General features: G+C 34.5%; 1 protein-coding gene across 1 annotated transcript in view; it reads right to left on the minus strand.

The window, feature by feature from the left end:
* The window catches only part of LOC142337690 (NAD-dependent protein lipoamidase sirtuin-4, mitochondrial-like), a 72,064-nt gene that overhangs the window by 25,337 nt on the left and 31,335 nt on the right, over positions 1–15,392 (minus strand). Inside the window, exon 2 of the mRNA XM_075387133.1 lies at positions 10,608–10,769. Coding sequence (XP_075243248.1) covers positions 10,608–10,769 — 162 coding nt within the window. The remainder of the gene's footprint in view (positions 1–10,607; positions 10,770–15,392) is intronic.

Consider the following 15,392-nt stretch of genomic DNA (forward strand, 5'->3'; position numbering starts at 1 on the left):
ATCGAAAAAACAGTAAAAATTGCCGCATGTGAACAAAAAACCACTACCGAGAAACCGAATTTTTGTTCAAACACCATTTTTGCACTCTACTTTAAAATTAGAGCGAAAAAAATTCACGCCACAAAACCACGCGCTTTTTCGCTCCACTTCCTGTTTCGGAGTGACCAAAATCACTACTCCAATTTGACTTCAAAAATCATGAAAATGTGTGAACAGATTTTAAAAAAAAACATAGCAGGACAAGTCCTGACGTACAATTCAAAGAATTTTCATTGACTAAATAGAACAACTAGACCTAGAGTGGACTATGAATGAATTGAGAAAACCATTTTTAAAAAAATCAGATCAAAAATAAGAAAAAAGAAACAAAAAATCAATGTCAAAATGCCGCATGTGAAAAAAATATTAGCGAGAAACGAAAATTTCATTCAAACAAAAAACTAGGCCTAGAATGAGCTGTGAATGGATTGGGAAAACCATTTAGAAAAAATTCCGATCCAAAAAATCGAAAAAACAGTAAAAATTGCCGCATGTGAACAAAAAACCACTACCGAGAAACCGAATTTTTGTTCAAACACCATTTTTGCACTCTACTTTAAAATTAGAGCGAAAAAAATTCACGCCGCAAAACCACTCGCTTTTTCGCTCCATTTCCTGTTTCGGCGTGACCAAAATCACTACACCAATTTGACTTCAAAAATCATGAAAATGTGTGAACAGATCTTAAAAAAAAACATAGCCGGAAGAATTCCGGAAACGACTCGAAGTAGAAATCTGACTATTCTCGCTAATCAGATGCATTACCAGCATATTACCAATCGACAGACATTGTAACCAATTCGCAAAGAAAAGACTGGAGAAGTGGAAACCTGAAAAAGAACAAAAGCAAAAAATAATATTCTCTAAAAATCCAAACAAAATTCTCTACAAAAAGATAACATGCAGCTTCCCATCCATAACTCATAGAAATCAATTAGTTATATATTTGGCTAGATCAATCGCCCACCTAGTACTTGCAGAGAAACGTTAAACAACAAACTAAAAAAAGACTAAGAAAAACTCTTTAACGAATTAGAGTTTTGTATAATTTGTTTAAATGAAAACTGCCCTGCTAAGCCTTCAAGTGCAAATTCATAGAATCAACACCTACAAAAATGCTCCTTACTGAGAAAAAGTTACCAACAAAAAACATTAAATTGGAAGAAATAGGCAAACAACTTAGAAAAAAGACAAAAAGTGGCCAAAATTTGCTCTGATTTACTCGATTTTCTTTAACAAAAACAACTCAAAACTAATATCAATCAAAATGAGAGAAATCCAAAAGAGCTACAACAACTAAATTCCACTAGAATTCCCCAAATGCTATCAAAGGTTGAGGAAGAATAGAAACGACATTTAAAACCAAATTGAACAAAAAAAAACGAGAAAACGTAAGGTGTTTTTTAAATTTTACAAGAAAAAATAAAGCCAAATAAAGTTACTTTGAGCAAATAGAGCAATGAAATGCTCGCGAAATAATGTGCAAGTCATAACAAGCTAAAAAAATTGTCTACGAATGAAAAAAAAAAACGAAAGCAAAAAATTAAAAAAGTGGTTAAAAAATTCTCTTTTTCTGTCATTTTTCTTCAGAAAAAAAATGTTTTATACCAACAAAATTGTAATCAATTTATATCCCTGATATTCTTTGAGAAACGAGCTTCTATGCAAATTGCACTTAAAGCAGTAAAACAAAACAAAAGGCCAAAATACATTAAATTTCGTCGAAAAATCAGCAAAACTGATCAAAAACCTCCAAATTTGCATAAAATTCAAATTAACTACTTGAAACCTTCAATTCCTATCAGAACAAGCTCAAATCCAATACAATATCATAATCAGACCTCATAAACAAGAAAAATTGCAAAAAAACTGCTTTTAAAAGCCGCATGTGAACAAAAAATTTCGCTCGCTCAGAGAAAATTTTTTCACACATCAATTTCTCGCTCTTTCAAAAACAGCGGTATGAACAAAAAACCACTCTCTTTTCGCTCCGCTCTTCACTTTTGTTGAGCAACCAAATCACTCCAAATTGTTTCACGCGTTTCATTTCCCGCTTAAAAATTCACTCCAATAAAATTGATTAAAAAAAAAGGACTTCTCCAATACTCCTCTTCGAGTAGTAAAAAAGACAGCGCCCCAATACAATTCAAATTCTTTGAATTAAAAAAAATAGGAGCGCTATAATAGCCGGCTGAGAAGATGAGGCGCCCTTTCATGTTACCTTTAGTATTAAATTGCCGCCAATTTAATTCAGCTGCTTGAAAATGTGAGTAAGAGAGCATTTTAGATCAAGCGAAACGCAAAAAGTCAAGGGCGTACGTAAAAGTCACTCGAAAAGTCAAAATGGTCGAGCAAAAATTTTGCATAAAAAAGACACACCCGTTTACAATAATTGCTTCTCTACGAGAGCAAATAAAAATCAAACTTTTGAATGTCCACGGTCCTTGCACAATCTAAAGAAAAAAGAATCTGAGAGTTTTGATTTGAATCAGCATTTCCGCTTTCAGGTATGAACTGTCTTTTTATTATACGGGCAATGTTTTAATCTAGAGAAACGGTCACAAGTCTGTAAAAAGAATTAAACCGGAGCCAACAAGAATAAAACATAAACCGACAAATGTCGGAAGAATTGCTCTTGAACGACAGGCGAGGCAATTAAATTCAGGTGCGTAGATCAAATTTTCTTTGTGGGTGCAAAACAACCTGTCCCCCACCGGGATTCGAACCACTGACCTACCAATCCACAGCCACAAGCACTAATCACTGCTCTACGGAACACTTAATTCTCCTAATCTGCAACCGGTTTTATATTAGCTTAATTTCGGAGCAATAAAGAACACTCAAAATCGAAGAACGAACGCGTGAAAAAGTCAATTGAGAAGTCAAAGAATGTTCTAGAAGAAAAGCGCAAAAGTTGTCGAGCGAAAAATTTGCATAAAAAAGACAAACGTTTACAATAATTGCTTTGAAATTCGTTCAAGAGCAATTAAAAAGGAAGACTTTAGGACTATTAGGAAATAATAATTCCCATTTAGCTATACAATCTTGTTGATTTTTAGCTGATATGCTTTGATAGTACGTGATAAATGTCCTGGTGGACGGTCCATAGGTGTTGGTGAGTTTATGCGACGCATCATTGGTAAGACCATTGTTAAATGCGTCAAAATGATCTCAAATTCCTCAAAGTAATCTCCAACTTTGCCTTGGTCAAAATGTGGGATTGCGCACGATATTCACTCTCTACGCGAACCCTTTGAGCAGCCGGAGACAGGCCATTCTCCTTAATGATACGAAAAATGCCTTGAACAATTAGAGATTTAGCCCTAAAAACATCGAAGTCCTACGTCAATCTCTACAAATATGAAACGTCGCGCTGAAAGTCTTTCTCTCAAAGTTGAAATTTCCCATCCATAACTCATAGAAATCAATTAGTTATATATTCGGCTAGATCAATCGCCCACCTAGTACTTGCAGAGAAACGTTAAACAACAAACTAAAAAAAGACTAAGAAAAACTCTTTAACGAATTAGAGTTTTGTATAATTTGTTTAAATGAAAACTGCCCTGCTAAGCCTTCAAGTGCAAATTCATAGAATCAACACCTACAAAAATGCTCCTTACTGAGAAAAAGTTACCAACAAAAAACATTAAATTGGAAGAAATAGGCAAAAAAACTTAGAAAGACAAAAAGTGGCCAAAATTTGCTCTGATTTACTCGATTTTCTTTAACAAAAACAACTCAAAACTAATATCAATCAAAATGAGAATCATCCAAAAGAGCTACAACAACTGAATTCCACTAGAATTCCCCAAATGCTATCAAAGGTTGAGGAAGAATAGAAACGACATTTAAAACCAAATTGAACAAAAAAAAACGAGAAAACGTAAGGTGTTTTTTAAATTTTACAAGAAAAAATCAAGCCAAATAAAGTTACTTTGAGCAAATAGAGCAATGAAATGCTCGCGAAATAATGTGCAAGTCATAACAAGCTAAAAAAATTGTCTACGATTGAAAAAAAAACGAAAAAGCAAAAAATTAAAAAAGTGGTTAAAAAATTCTCTTTTTCTGTCATTTTTCTTCAGAAAAAAAATGTTTTATACGAACAAAATTGTAATCAATTTATATTCCTGATATTCTTTGAGAAACGAGCTTTTATGCAAATTGCACTTAAAGCAGTAAAACAAAACAAAAGGCCAAAATACATTAAACTTCGTCGAAAAATCAGCAAAACTGATCAAAAACCTCAAAATTTGCATAAAATTCAAATTAACTACTTGAAACCTTCAATTCCTATCAGAACAAGCTCAAATCCAATACAATATCATAATCAGACCTCATAAACAAGAAAAATTGCAAAAAAACTGCTTTTAAAAGCCCCATGTGAACAAAAAATTTCGCTCGCTCAGAGAAAATTTTTTCACACATCAATTTCTCGCTCTTTCAAAAACAGCGGTATGAACAAAAAACAACTCTCTTTTCGCTCCGCTCTTCACTTTTGTTGAGCAACCAAATCACTCCAAATTGTTTCACGCGTTTCATTTCCCGCTTAAAAATTCACTCCAATAAAATTGATTAAAAAAGGACTTCTCCAATACTCCTCTTCGAGTCGTAAAAAAGACAGCGCCCCAAAACAATTCAAATTCTTTGAATTAAAAAAAAATAGGAGCGCTATAATAGCCGGCTGAGAAGATGAGGGCGGCTATTAAAAATCACTTATACTTTTCGACGCGAATATAAATACTGCACGTCCACATAGCATATTTATAATATGGATAAGACCACAAAATTAAAACCAGTAACTTTTATTCAAGAACTTGGGAACTTTATTGGTTAGAGGTAGGAGGGACTCAAGAACAAGACTAGGCGCCCGCAAGTGGCAGCAAAAACTAAGATATCAGCCAACATTTCCAATTTTTCATCCGCATAGATCCATAAATTACGTACGAAAAGGGGCAAGGGAAGAAACCCTGGTCTCAACTGAAAGTACCCAAAACAAACATAACCGACTAAACGTCGGACGAATAGCTCCCGAACGACTAGTGGGAGCTCTAATCAATTGCAACCTGCTTCAGTCGGGGGGGGGGTATATTAACATATGCAACTATTAAGATATAAAGTAAAAAATGGCACCAGCTTCGGCGCCCTTTCATGTTACCTTTAGTATTAAATTGCCGCCAATTTAATTCAGCTGCTTGAAAATGTGAGTAAGAGAGCATTTTAGATCAAGCGAAACGCAAAAAGTCAAGGGCGTACGTAAAAGTCACTCGAAAAGTCAAAATGGTCGAGCAAAAATTTTGCATAAAAAAGACACACCCGTTTACAATAATTGCTTCTCTACGAGAGCAAATAAAAATCAAACTTTTGAATGTCCACGGTCCTTGCACAATCTAAAGAAAAAAGAATCTGAGAGTTTTGATTTGAATCAGCATTTCCGCTTTCAGGTATGAACTGTCTTTTTATTATACGGGCAATGTTTTAATCTAGAGAAACGGTCACAAGTCTTTTTTATGCAAAATTTCTGCTCGACCATTTTGACTTTTCGAGTGACTTTTACGTACGCCCTTGACTTTTTGCGTTTCGCTTGATCTAAAATGCTCTCTTACTCACATTTTCAAGCAGCTGAATTAAATTGGCGGCAATTTAATACTAAAGGTAACATGAAAGGGCGCCGAAGCTGGTGCCATTTTTTACTTTATATCTTAATAGTTGCATATGTTAATATACCCCCCCCCGACTGAAGCAGGTTGCAATTGATTAGAGCTCCCACTAGTCGTTCGGGAGCTATTCGTCCAACGTTTAGTCGGTTATGTTTGTTTTGGGTACTTTCAGTTGAGACCAGGGTTTCTTCCCTTGCCCCCTTTTCGTACGTAATTTATGGATCTATGCGGATGAAAAATTGGAAATGTTGGCTGATATCTTAGTTTTTGCTGCCACTTGCGGGCGCCTAGTCTTGTTCTTGAGTCCCTCCTACCACTAACCAATAAAGTTCCCAAGTTCTTGAATAAAAGTACCCAAAACAAACATAACCGACTAAACGTCGGACGAATAGCTCCCGAACGACTAGTGGGAGCTCTAATCAATTGCAACCTGCTTCGGTCGGGGGGGGGGGTATATTAACATATGCAACTATTAAGATATAAAGTAAAAAATGGCACCAGCTTCGGCGCCCTTTCATGTTACCTTTAGTATTAAATTGCCGCCAATTTAATTCAGCTGCTTGAAAATGTGAGTAAGAGAGCATTTTAGATCAAGCGAAACGCAAAAAGTCAAGGGCGTACGTAAAAGTCACTCGAAAAGTCAAAATGGTCGAGCAAAAATTTTGCATAAAAAAGACACACCCGTTTACAATAATTGCTTCTCTACGAGAGCAAATAAAAATCAAACTTTTGAATGTCCACGGTCCTTGCACAATCTAAAGAAAAAAGAATCTGAGAGTTTTGATTTGAATCAGCATTTCCGCTTTCAGGTATGAACTGTCTTTTTATTATACGGGCAATGTTTTAATCTAGAGAAACGGTCACAAGTCTGTAAAAAGAATTAAACCGGAGCCAACAAGAATAAAACATAAACCGACAAATGTCGGAAGAATTGCTCTTGAACGACAGGCGAGGCAATTAAATTCAGGTGCGTAGATCAAATTTTCTTTGTGGGTGCAAAACAACCTGTCCCCCACCGGGATTCGAACCACTGACCTACCAATCCACAGCCACAAGCACTAATCACTGCTCTACGGAACACTTAATTCTCCTAATCTGCAACCGGTTTTATATTAGCTTAATTTCGGAGCAATAAAGAACACTCAAAATCGAAGAACGAACGCGTGAAAAAGTCAATTGAGAAGTCAAAGAATGTTCTAGAAGAAAAGCGCAAAAGTTGTCGAGCGAAAAATTTGCATAAAAAAGACAAACGTTTACAATAATTGCTTTGAAATTCGTTCAAGAGCAATTAAAAAGGAAGACTTTAGGACTATTAGGAAATAATAATTCCCATTTAGCTATACAATCTTGTTGATTTTTAGCTGATATGCTTTGATAGTACGTGATAAATGTCCTGGTGGACGGTCCATAGGTGTTGGTGAGTTTATGCGACGCATCATTGGTAAGACCATTGTTAAACAGGAGTAATCTCGAAGAACTTTAACTGCAACAAGGAGGCTCGGTAATGTGTGTTTGCATATAACGTTCCGATCCCGCTCATCTTCATTTTTACTTAATTGTCTACCAAATGAAAAATTGAAAAAATTAACATTTCAACATATCGAAACCACAGTGTTGAAGCCATTCAATTTATAAAATATAAACGGCAAGAAACATAAATCATCATTTGCGTCACCTTTGAACAATAAAGTCTTTTTGTAAAACGACTATCTCAAAATGAAAGCATGAAGAGCCATAATATTTCAAAAAATGGCTATTTTCAATAATCATAGCCTACATAAGCTTTCGACTTGAAGAGTACACATTTTTTTCTTGCGACTTCTAATTGCGCCTATTATTATCGAGACTAAGCCATAAGACAAAGATCCCATTAAATAGAAGCTGAACTAAAAATTTCAAACGACTTTACGAAACCACAGTGTTGAAGCCAATCAATTTACAAAATATTAACCGCAAGAAAAATAAATCATCATTTGCGTCACCTTTGAACATAAAAGTCTTTTTGTAAAACGACTATCTCAAAATGAAAGCATGAAGAGCCACAATATTTCAAAAAATGGCTATTTTCAAAAATCATAGCCTACATAAGCTTTCGACTTGAAAAGTACACATTTTTTTCTTGCGACTTCTAATTGCGCCTATTATTATCGAGACTAAGCCATAAGGCAAAGATCCCATTAAATAGAAGCTGAACTAAAAATTTCAAACGACTTTACGAAACCACAGTGTTGAAGCCAATCAATTTACAAAATATTAACCGCAAGAAAACTAAATCTTCATTTGCGTCTCCTTAGAAAATCATTAAGTCTTTTTGGAAAACTTTTATCTCAAAATGAAAGCATAAAGAACCAGTATTTCAAAAGTATCTAAGTTTCACAAAATTCTGAAACAATTTTTCTTAGCCCTGAAGACATTAGTCAAAAGTTTCAACCAACAGAAAAATTATTGTTTGGTTCAACAAAACATTAATGAGATCTCTCAACAAAGAGGCTAAATTACAAAAATGATACAACATTGCAAAATACGAAAAAGAAACGCAAACCTGAATAAAAAGGATAAGTTGAAGAATACTGTTGAATTTTTTTTTGAAAAAATTATTTTGAGTCATTAAAAAACATTAGCAATATACCGATATCAGTTATTAAGTTCGTTTATGTATCTATAGCTGGCCACTTAGAACTTTAAATACCCAAGGTTTGGCATACAACAGAAATTAACAACAAATGGAGGTCAAAAGTAAAAAAAACTCGGCCAAATTCTGCAAGAGAACGGTGTCTCAGCCCCTGAAACCACATGCCATGCAAACAATAAATGTGTTCAGTTACAAATTTTGTAAATCTTTTATCGGTTGTACTGCTAAGTAATGTAACATATTACCAAAGAAACAAAAACAGCAAAAATAGGCCAAAATCACAAAATTTTGTATGATAACTGAAATCACAAAATTTTGTATGATAACTCGTAGTACCAAAATTAAGAAACCATTTTTTAAAAACTATCCAACTCAAAATAAGTTTATATTTTATAAGAAATAAATTTTGACCTGAGAATAAGCTAAAAGCCAACAAAAATAATATAAAAATTTGATGACAAGTTTAAAATATCACTAAATTTCCTTAAAACATACATTCAATGACAAAAAAGACATTAGGTAACAACCGAAAGCATGATACAGGTTTACTTACAACTCTTAGAAAACCCATTTGGAATTCTTAATGGTGGACTTAGTAATCAGAGTGCAAAAAGCAAAACTGAATGCAAAACAAAAATTCAGTTACACAAAAATTCAGTTAAAGTTTACTAAAACTCTTCTTCAAAGCCATAAAAACCATTATGTTCTCTGAAAACAAACTATATCAACATTGAACTTCATTTTTAACCATGAATTTTAACTTCATTTTAACCATTTTTAGCCATGAATTGAAAATTTTGACAGTAATTAATATTACAAAATTAAAAACCAAAAATTAAAAAAATTCTGATTGTAAGAATCCATGAAAATACCAAACCTATCCCTGATTTCGCAGCAGCCCGACAAACCGCCTAAGTGTTCTAAATGTTTGCGAAATAGATCAATTGTTGAAGGAAATGCTTCAAATATTAAAAAAAAACAATGATGCATTATGTATAATTATGGAGTTGAATTCGCAAAAAACGGCAAAACTTCAATTCCAGAAGACTTTAATACGACGCCGAGTTTCAACTAGCTCTCTTTTGGAGTTTAAAGAGACTGTGTCAGCGGTTTCTAGTCTCCACTTTCGGCAACCTTAAACAAATTGGACCAAAAAAACATTTTGTGCAATTTTTGATTAAAGAAGTCTGAATTTTTTTAAAACTTTTAGCCAAAGAAACTCGAATCAAACAATTCAGCAACGCTCTTCTATCTCTAGCTGTAACAGTAACACTCTACCGTGAAAATTTTAACTTATTTTAAATTATATTAGCAAAATTGTACCAAATTTTAGCAAAAATTACTGAAAATGTGAATAAAAACAATCGAATATTAACAAAATTCTAAACCTCGATAACTCCCTGTAAAAAACAATATTCCAAAAAATCTTATTAATTCCAAACTTTAGGATGTACGTGCTTTGTAATAATACCACTCACAACTCTGTACGATTATATCGATCGGCCAAAATTGTCTGAACAAAAAAACCCATTTGAGTGAATAGTTCCTCCCTCCCCACTAAAGTCGGGTTCGGAACAACTATAAATTAACGTAATTTCAAATTAAAAGGGCGATTTCTGAAAACCAAAACACTCGACAAAAACTTACTTTGAACAAATTCTCATTATCACAATGTTAAAAAATTTCAACAGCACATAAGTGATCTGTTTGGTATAAGAACACCAAAAAACTAAATTTCGGATGAATGATTTCAAATACAACCTTTATTTTTACTGCTCATCTTCTTCACATGCTTAGCCTCAGAAGCAAAATTTATTGAATCTTTTGCTAATTGCGCTATATTTAAGCCGAATATACTTATCTTTTAGAGTTCTAAAGATGTATTAATCATGCCCTACAAATGTCTTGATGGATTCACAGGCAAATTTTGCATATTTGAAAAGCGAAAGAGGGGTAAAGAGAATAAATTTTGAAAATGTCTTCGACAATTGATTCGCCTTTTCAAGAGCTTTGTGGTAATTTTTGTATCCACTTCTGTATCTCACTCAAGATATTGATCGGCCAAAATTTGTTGAACAAAAGGCACTACAAATGATTTTTGAATGCATAACATTGTGATCCAAAGCTTATCTCAAACTGACCGACACCACAAGCCCATACACTTTTTAAACGTTTTTTAAAGAACAGCCCAATCAACTGACTCAGAATTAATTAAAGAGAAAAGTTGCCTCATTGTTCTTTTGAGAGCAGTGAACCCCATGTAATCGAAGAGAGGTTACCAAATTAGTTGATGACTCAAGTTGGGCAGCACTGTGCTGAATCTTGGCCATCCTGCATAATTTCGAGCCCAGTATCTCTTGCGAGCATTGGGGCATTTTAGAAATTCGCTATATTGCAAGGGTCGGCTGCTGCTCCTCGCGTACAACCCCACTTCTTCCGATCTAAAAAACAAACTGGATCTGTTTCCTATTACCATGAATAGTTGTTTTATTTCTTAAGCCTGACTAAACCACCGAGCAGAAGTTTATTCAATCGAAACTACTGGCTCTATCATATTTAACAATCGCTGCTGATAATGTCAATTGATTTTGCTTTCCTTGTTGATATGTGGTTATGATCTAAGACTCAGATTGAACATATACTAATATGCCAACCACAAAACTTAGATCTATCATCAGGTCACTCAACATTTTACTCAATTATTGTTGAACCTAAATTGAACAAAACGTTATGGATTATTCAGCTATTCCGAATCAACTCAACTGTTTCTTCAACCTTGTGGTTTTGGAGTACAAGTTTGGAAGCAACGGAAGACCAGGGAATTTTACGATCAGTCAATACAAACGATAACAAACGCAAGGAACACGTAATACGTAAGCATCAGATTATAATGCCAATTGTACAACCTTAGTTTGCCAGAAAATCATGCCGGCCCGTGCATCCTTCAATTCATTCCCTACACATGTTTGTGTGTGTAAGCGCGTGTGTGTGCGCGCGCGCTCGTGTGTCTGTGCCTGTGTACCCGCGCGTGTGTATCTGTGTGCATGTGTGTGTGCGTGGTGTGTCTATGTGTGTTTTTTTTCTTCGGTAAATTTTGGCTGATCGATATATTCATCGTAGGGAGTTGTGAATGATATCAGAAAGCTTAGAATAAAAAAGTTAGATATTTTTTGAACTTCGTATATTCTGGGCAGTAAACTATGTTTAAGCTTTTGACAAACTTTGGCAAAATCTGAAAAAAATTTTGGCTGATTCCGGTTATTTTTGTCCACATTTAGCATATTTTCTGCTCTATTTTTTTCATTATCAAATTTGCTCAAATATGTTAAATTTTATTACATTCAAATATCGAAGAGTTGCTGATTTTTCATGAAAAATGGCACGACATATGCCTCTTTAGCCAATTTTTATCCAAATTTTCCGGATGTAAAGAACGAAGAACTGCGTACATAACCTTTGCTAAATCAATTGAGGGCTTATGTTACTTCCACTTCCTAAAAAAGTTTTCTTGAATTAACTTTTTCCGGCCTTTCGCTGAATTAAATATATTATCAGCTCCATCCAATATTTATCCAATAAGCATCCTTTATTTCTGATATATTTCAAGGCTAAAGTACCTATAAGGCTGGGATTTTGAACAATTACATGCATTCAATAGACGCGTAGTGCTTGCAAGACCAGTTTTGGTCTCATCGAATAATTGGTATTACTGCGCTTTCTTTTAAATATTTTGGCACTATTGCTTTTTAGGCCAAGAACAAACAAGTCAGTTTTCATACAGAGATTCAAATAAGTAGAGATTCCGTTTACAATTAAAGGAAGGAGTAACGAACAGAACTTACTTTTTCACAGAAAAGCTAATGGTAATTACTCCGAAAAAGTTTCCGTAAACTTTTAATGAATTCTTCATTTGTGCCGTAGTATTATGACTCAGTCTCCTTACTCAAGTCTTTTTAATCAATTGGGTGTCTGATGTTGTATGAGTGAAACTATCTATTGCGTCTAGTTGATGACTAATGGCTTTGATGACCATGACAAGGTTTCGGAAAACAACCCAATTTGAGCTTATTTTAAATCTTAAATCAGTTAATTTGTAGCTTAGTCTCATCAGAGACAGCTCTCATCCAGTGATATCAAAATCAACCTTCCTATCAATTTTAAGTTTGAACTACTAGTTTTAATACTTTGAAACTGAGTTTTCATTAAAAGTGTGACTTTCGGATATTTGACTCTGTTCGTCGTTCTTTATTGTTTTTTGTCGCATTATCAAGCTAAGGACAATTCTTATCGACCTTGAAAGGAAGTCTAAACGAACGTTTTTATTTGAATAGTTTACAGTTTTCATGGCTTTCAAATATGAAAATAAATGATTTTTCGATTCTTGCCTGTATTTGATTATCTTTTTCTAGTCGTCAATACATTCTAAATAAAAAAGATCTCAATGGTATACGATGAATTTACTTTATACCTTCAGTTGACAGCTAATGGCTTTAATGACTTCAAAAATAGCCGTTTTCCAAAAAAAATCGACGTAATTTTGTTATTTTACCTCTGTGAACTTGTATTATTATTATTTTATTATAATTAAAGGTTTACGCACTATATATAAACTCAAAAGTGCTTTTAAAATCAAAGATTAATTAAAAAACTTTTGAGTTTTTTCCGGTAATCAGACTCATGGGGTATAAGTTTCATTTCAAAAGGCGACTTATTCAAAAGGGACAGCAAAACGAATGATCTTCGCCCAAATGCAGTCCTGACATTAGGAAACTTCAAATTGTATGCATATTGACATCTAGTCACCTTATCATTTCGGAAAACTAATGCGCCAAGATACATGGGCACCTTCCATGGATGGTTAACCAAACGGTGACCAAAAGTAGAATTTTAAAGAGGACACGTTGTCTCATGGGTAGCCAATGAAGCTGTTTGATATAATTTGCTGTTGGTTTAATTGTTTTAATTGAGGAGTGGTTAGTAGTCAATTTTGATCCACCTTTCTTAGCCATTCACGGGCGGCTTCATTCAGGTAAAATCTTGACACCGTAAAGTTTTCAGGCCAGAAATCAGCTAACTCAACTTTCTCGTCATCGAACTTAAATACACTATGGAGCGATTTCAGGTAAGCTTCTGACACCCGTTTTCATAGTTCTAGGCAATAATATTTACCGTCAATCAACACTTTTTGAGATCTACTACTCAGATAACTATTTAAAAAACTGAGCATTATCTTGTTTCAACTTGTTTCAAGTTTCGAGTTTCAAACCCAAACTTGTTTCAAGAATCGAAAAAAGTAATTCATGATCGAGAGTGTCAAAGGCAGCTGATAGATCAAGTCCAATAAAAAAGTGCTTTCTGTCTTATCCAAGTTGAGGAGCAAATCATTCGTCACTTTAACTAGGGCTGTTTCTGTAGAAAAAAACTTCCGGTAGGCGCTTTGGTATGTACTAAAAAGACTATTCTTTTCAAGGTGTTCACGCATTTGCATTAAAGCCGCCCGCTCTAATAGTTTCGAAATGTAACTTAGGATTGAGATAGGTCAATAATTTGAAAAATCTTCGCTATCGGAATTTGCTTTCTTCAAGTGGGGTTTAACAATTGCCATTTTAAAGGACTAGGGAAAACATCCCGCCTTCAGCGAAAAATTAAGAAGTTTCAGGAGGTCGAGAAAATATTAATCTGGAAATGACTTAACAAGATGTGTCGGAATGATGTCCAGCGGAGAGGTACTGTTTGACGAGGCCGAAATAAAATCTCTAAACTGACTTATCGACAACTCTGTGAACAAATTCATTAGGTTAACTCCGGCTTTCATAATTTCGGGACCTATCGCAGTGGGAACTGATACAATAATAGTTTCCACTTTAGATATAAAGAACTCGTTGAATTCGTTTGCAAGCTTTTTCTTGTTTTCATATTTCGGGAGCTGTTCTACATCTTGACCGAGAAGCAATTTTAAGGTGGCAAACTTTTTACGGCTACAACTTTCCATCAACGCATTCTCAATGTAGAGTCTACGCTTCTCTAAGAATTTTCCAAAATACATAAGTGTAACACTTTCAAGTTCAGCTTTTAGTACAGATGTTTTCGACTATCTAAATTTACGCTCTGTTTTTCTCTTCTTTCGTTTCAAACTCAAAAGCTCGTCATCAAAAATTGGACATTGATGTTTGGTAGAAGTGTTTATTTTGAGTGGTAGAACGGAATCCAAAATGTTCTCAAACCTGAGATACATATACCATGCTTCATCAATACTTGAGGCAAAATCAAACTTCAAGCATGGCTTCAATAACTTAATAAAAGCTTCAGAATCAAACTTCTTCCAATTTCTATGCATCAACTGTTGTAGAGATTTGCGTTTTTTCACATTGCTGAGCGAGAAGCAAATACACGAATGGTCCGAAGAAGTAATAAAGCTTTTCAATTTACAAATGATTGAAATATTGTTTGACGCCATATAATGGTCAAGAATCCCACGAGCTACATGCGTTTTCTCGCAGACGTACTGAGTCAGGCCGAAACCTTCAAAAAAATGTGTTCCACATTTTCGATGCATCGTTATTTACATTCAGTGAAATGTTAAAATCACCCTGAAATGTTAAAATCACCAAGGAGAACAAATTTGTCGAATTCAGGTGGTCCAGGTGGTCGATAAACAGCGACTAATAAATAAGTGGTGGCCTCAACAGTTAAAGAGGCATAACAGCATTCAACAGATTCAGAGGCAACTTTTTCAAAATGTTCCAAAAGGAGATCACATCTGTAAAAGTGGCAAGTTCCACCTCCTCTTTTATTTACCCTAGGAGCACTATAAAAGAAATCCCGGGGACAACAATGCGCTTGAATAAAATCGTCATCTGAGTTGTTCGTAATCCACAATTCTATAAAAACTCCAAAACCAACTTCTAAGATGGCATTTACATCTTTCGTTTTGTTTCTGACAGAGGGTACATTATGTAGATAAATGTTTTGTTCTGCAGGTCTTTGTTTCGTCTTTTTTTTTAATTGAGGAGTGGTTATTAGTCAATTTTGAACCACCTTTCTGAGCCATTCACGGGCGGCTT

The sequence above is a fragment of the Convolutriloba macropyga genome, chromosome 4, assembly GCF_964194025.1.
Source record: "Convolutriloba macropyga chromosome 4, txConMacr16.3, whole genome shotgun sequence".
In the NCBI taxonomy this organism is placed as follows: domain Eukaryota; kingdom Metazoa; phylum Xenacoelomorpha; order Acoela; family Convolutidae; genus Convolutriloba; species Convolutriloba macropyga.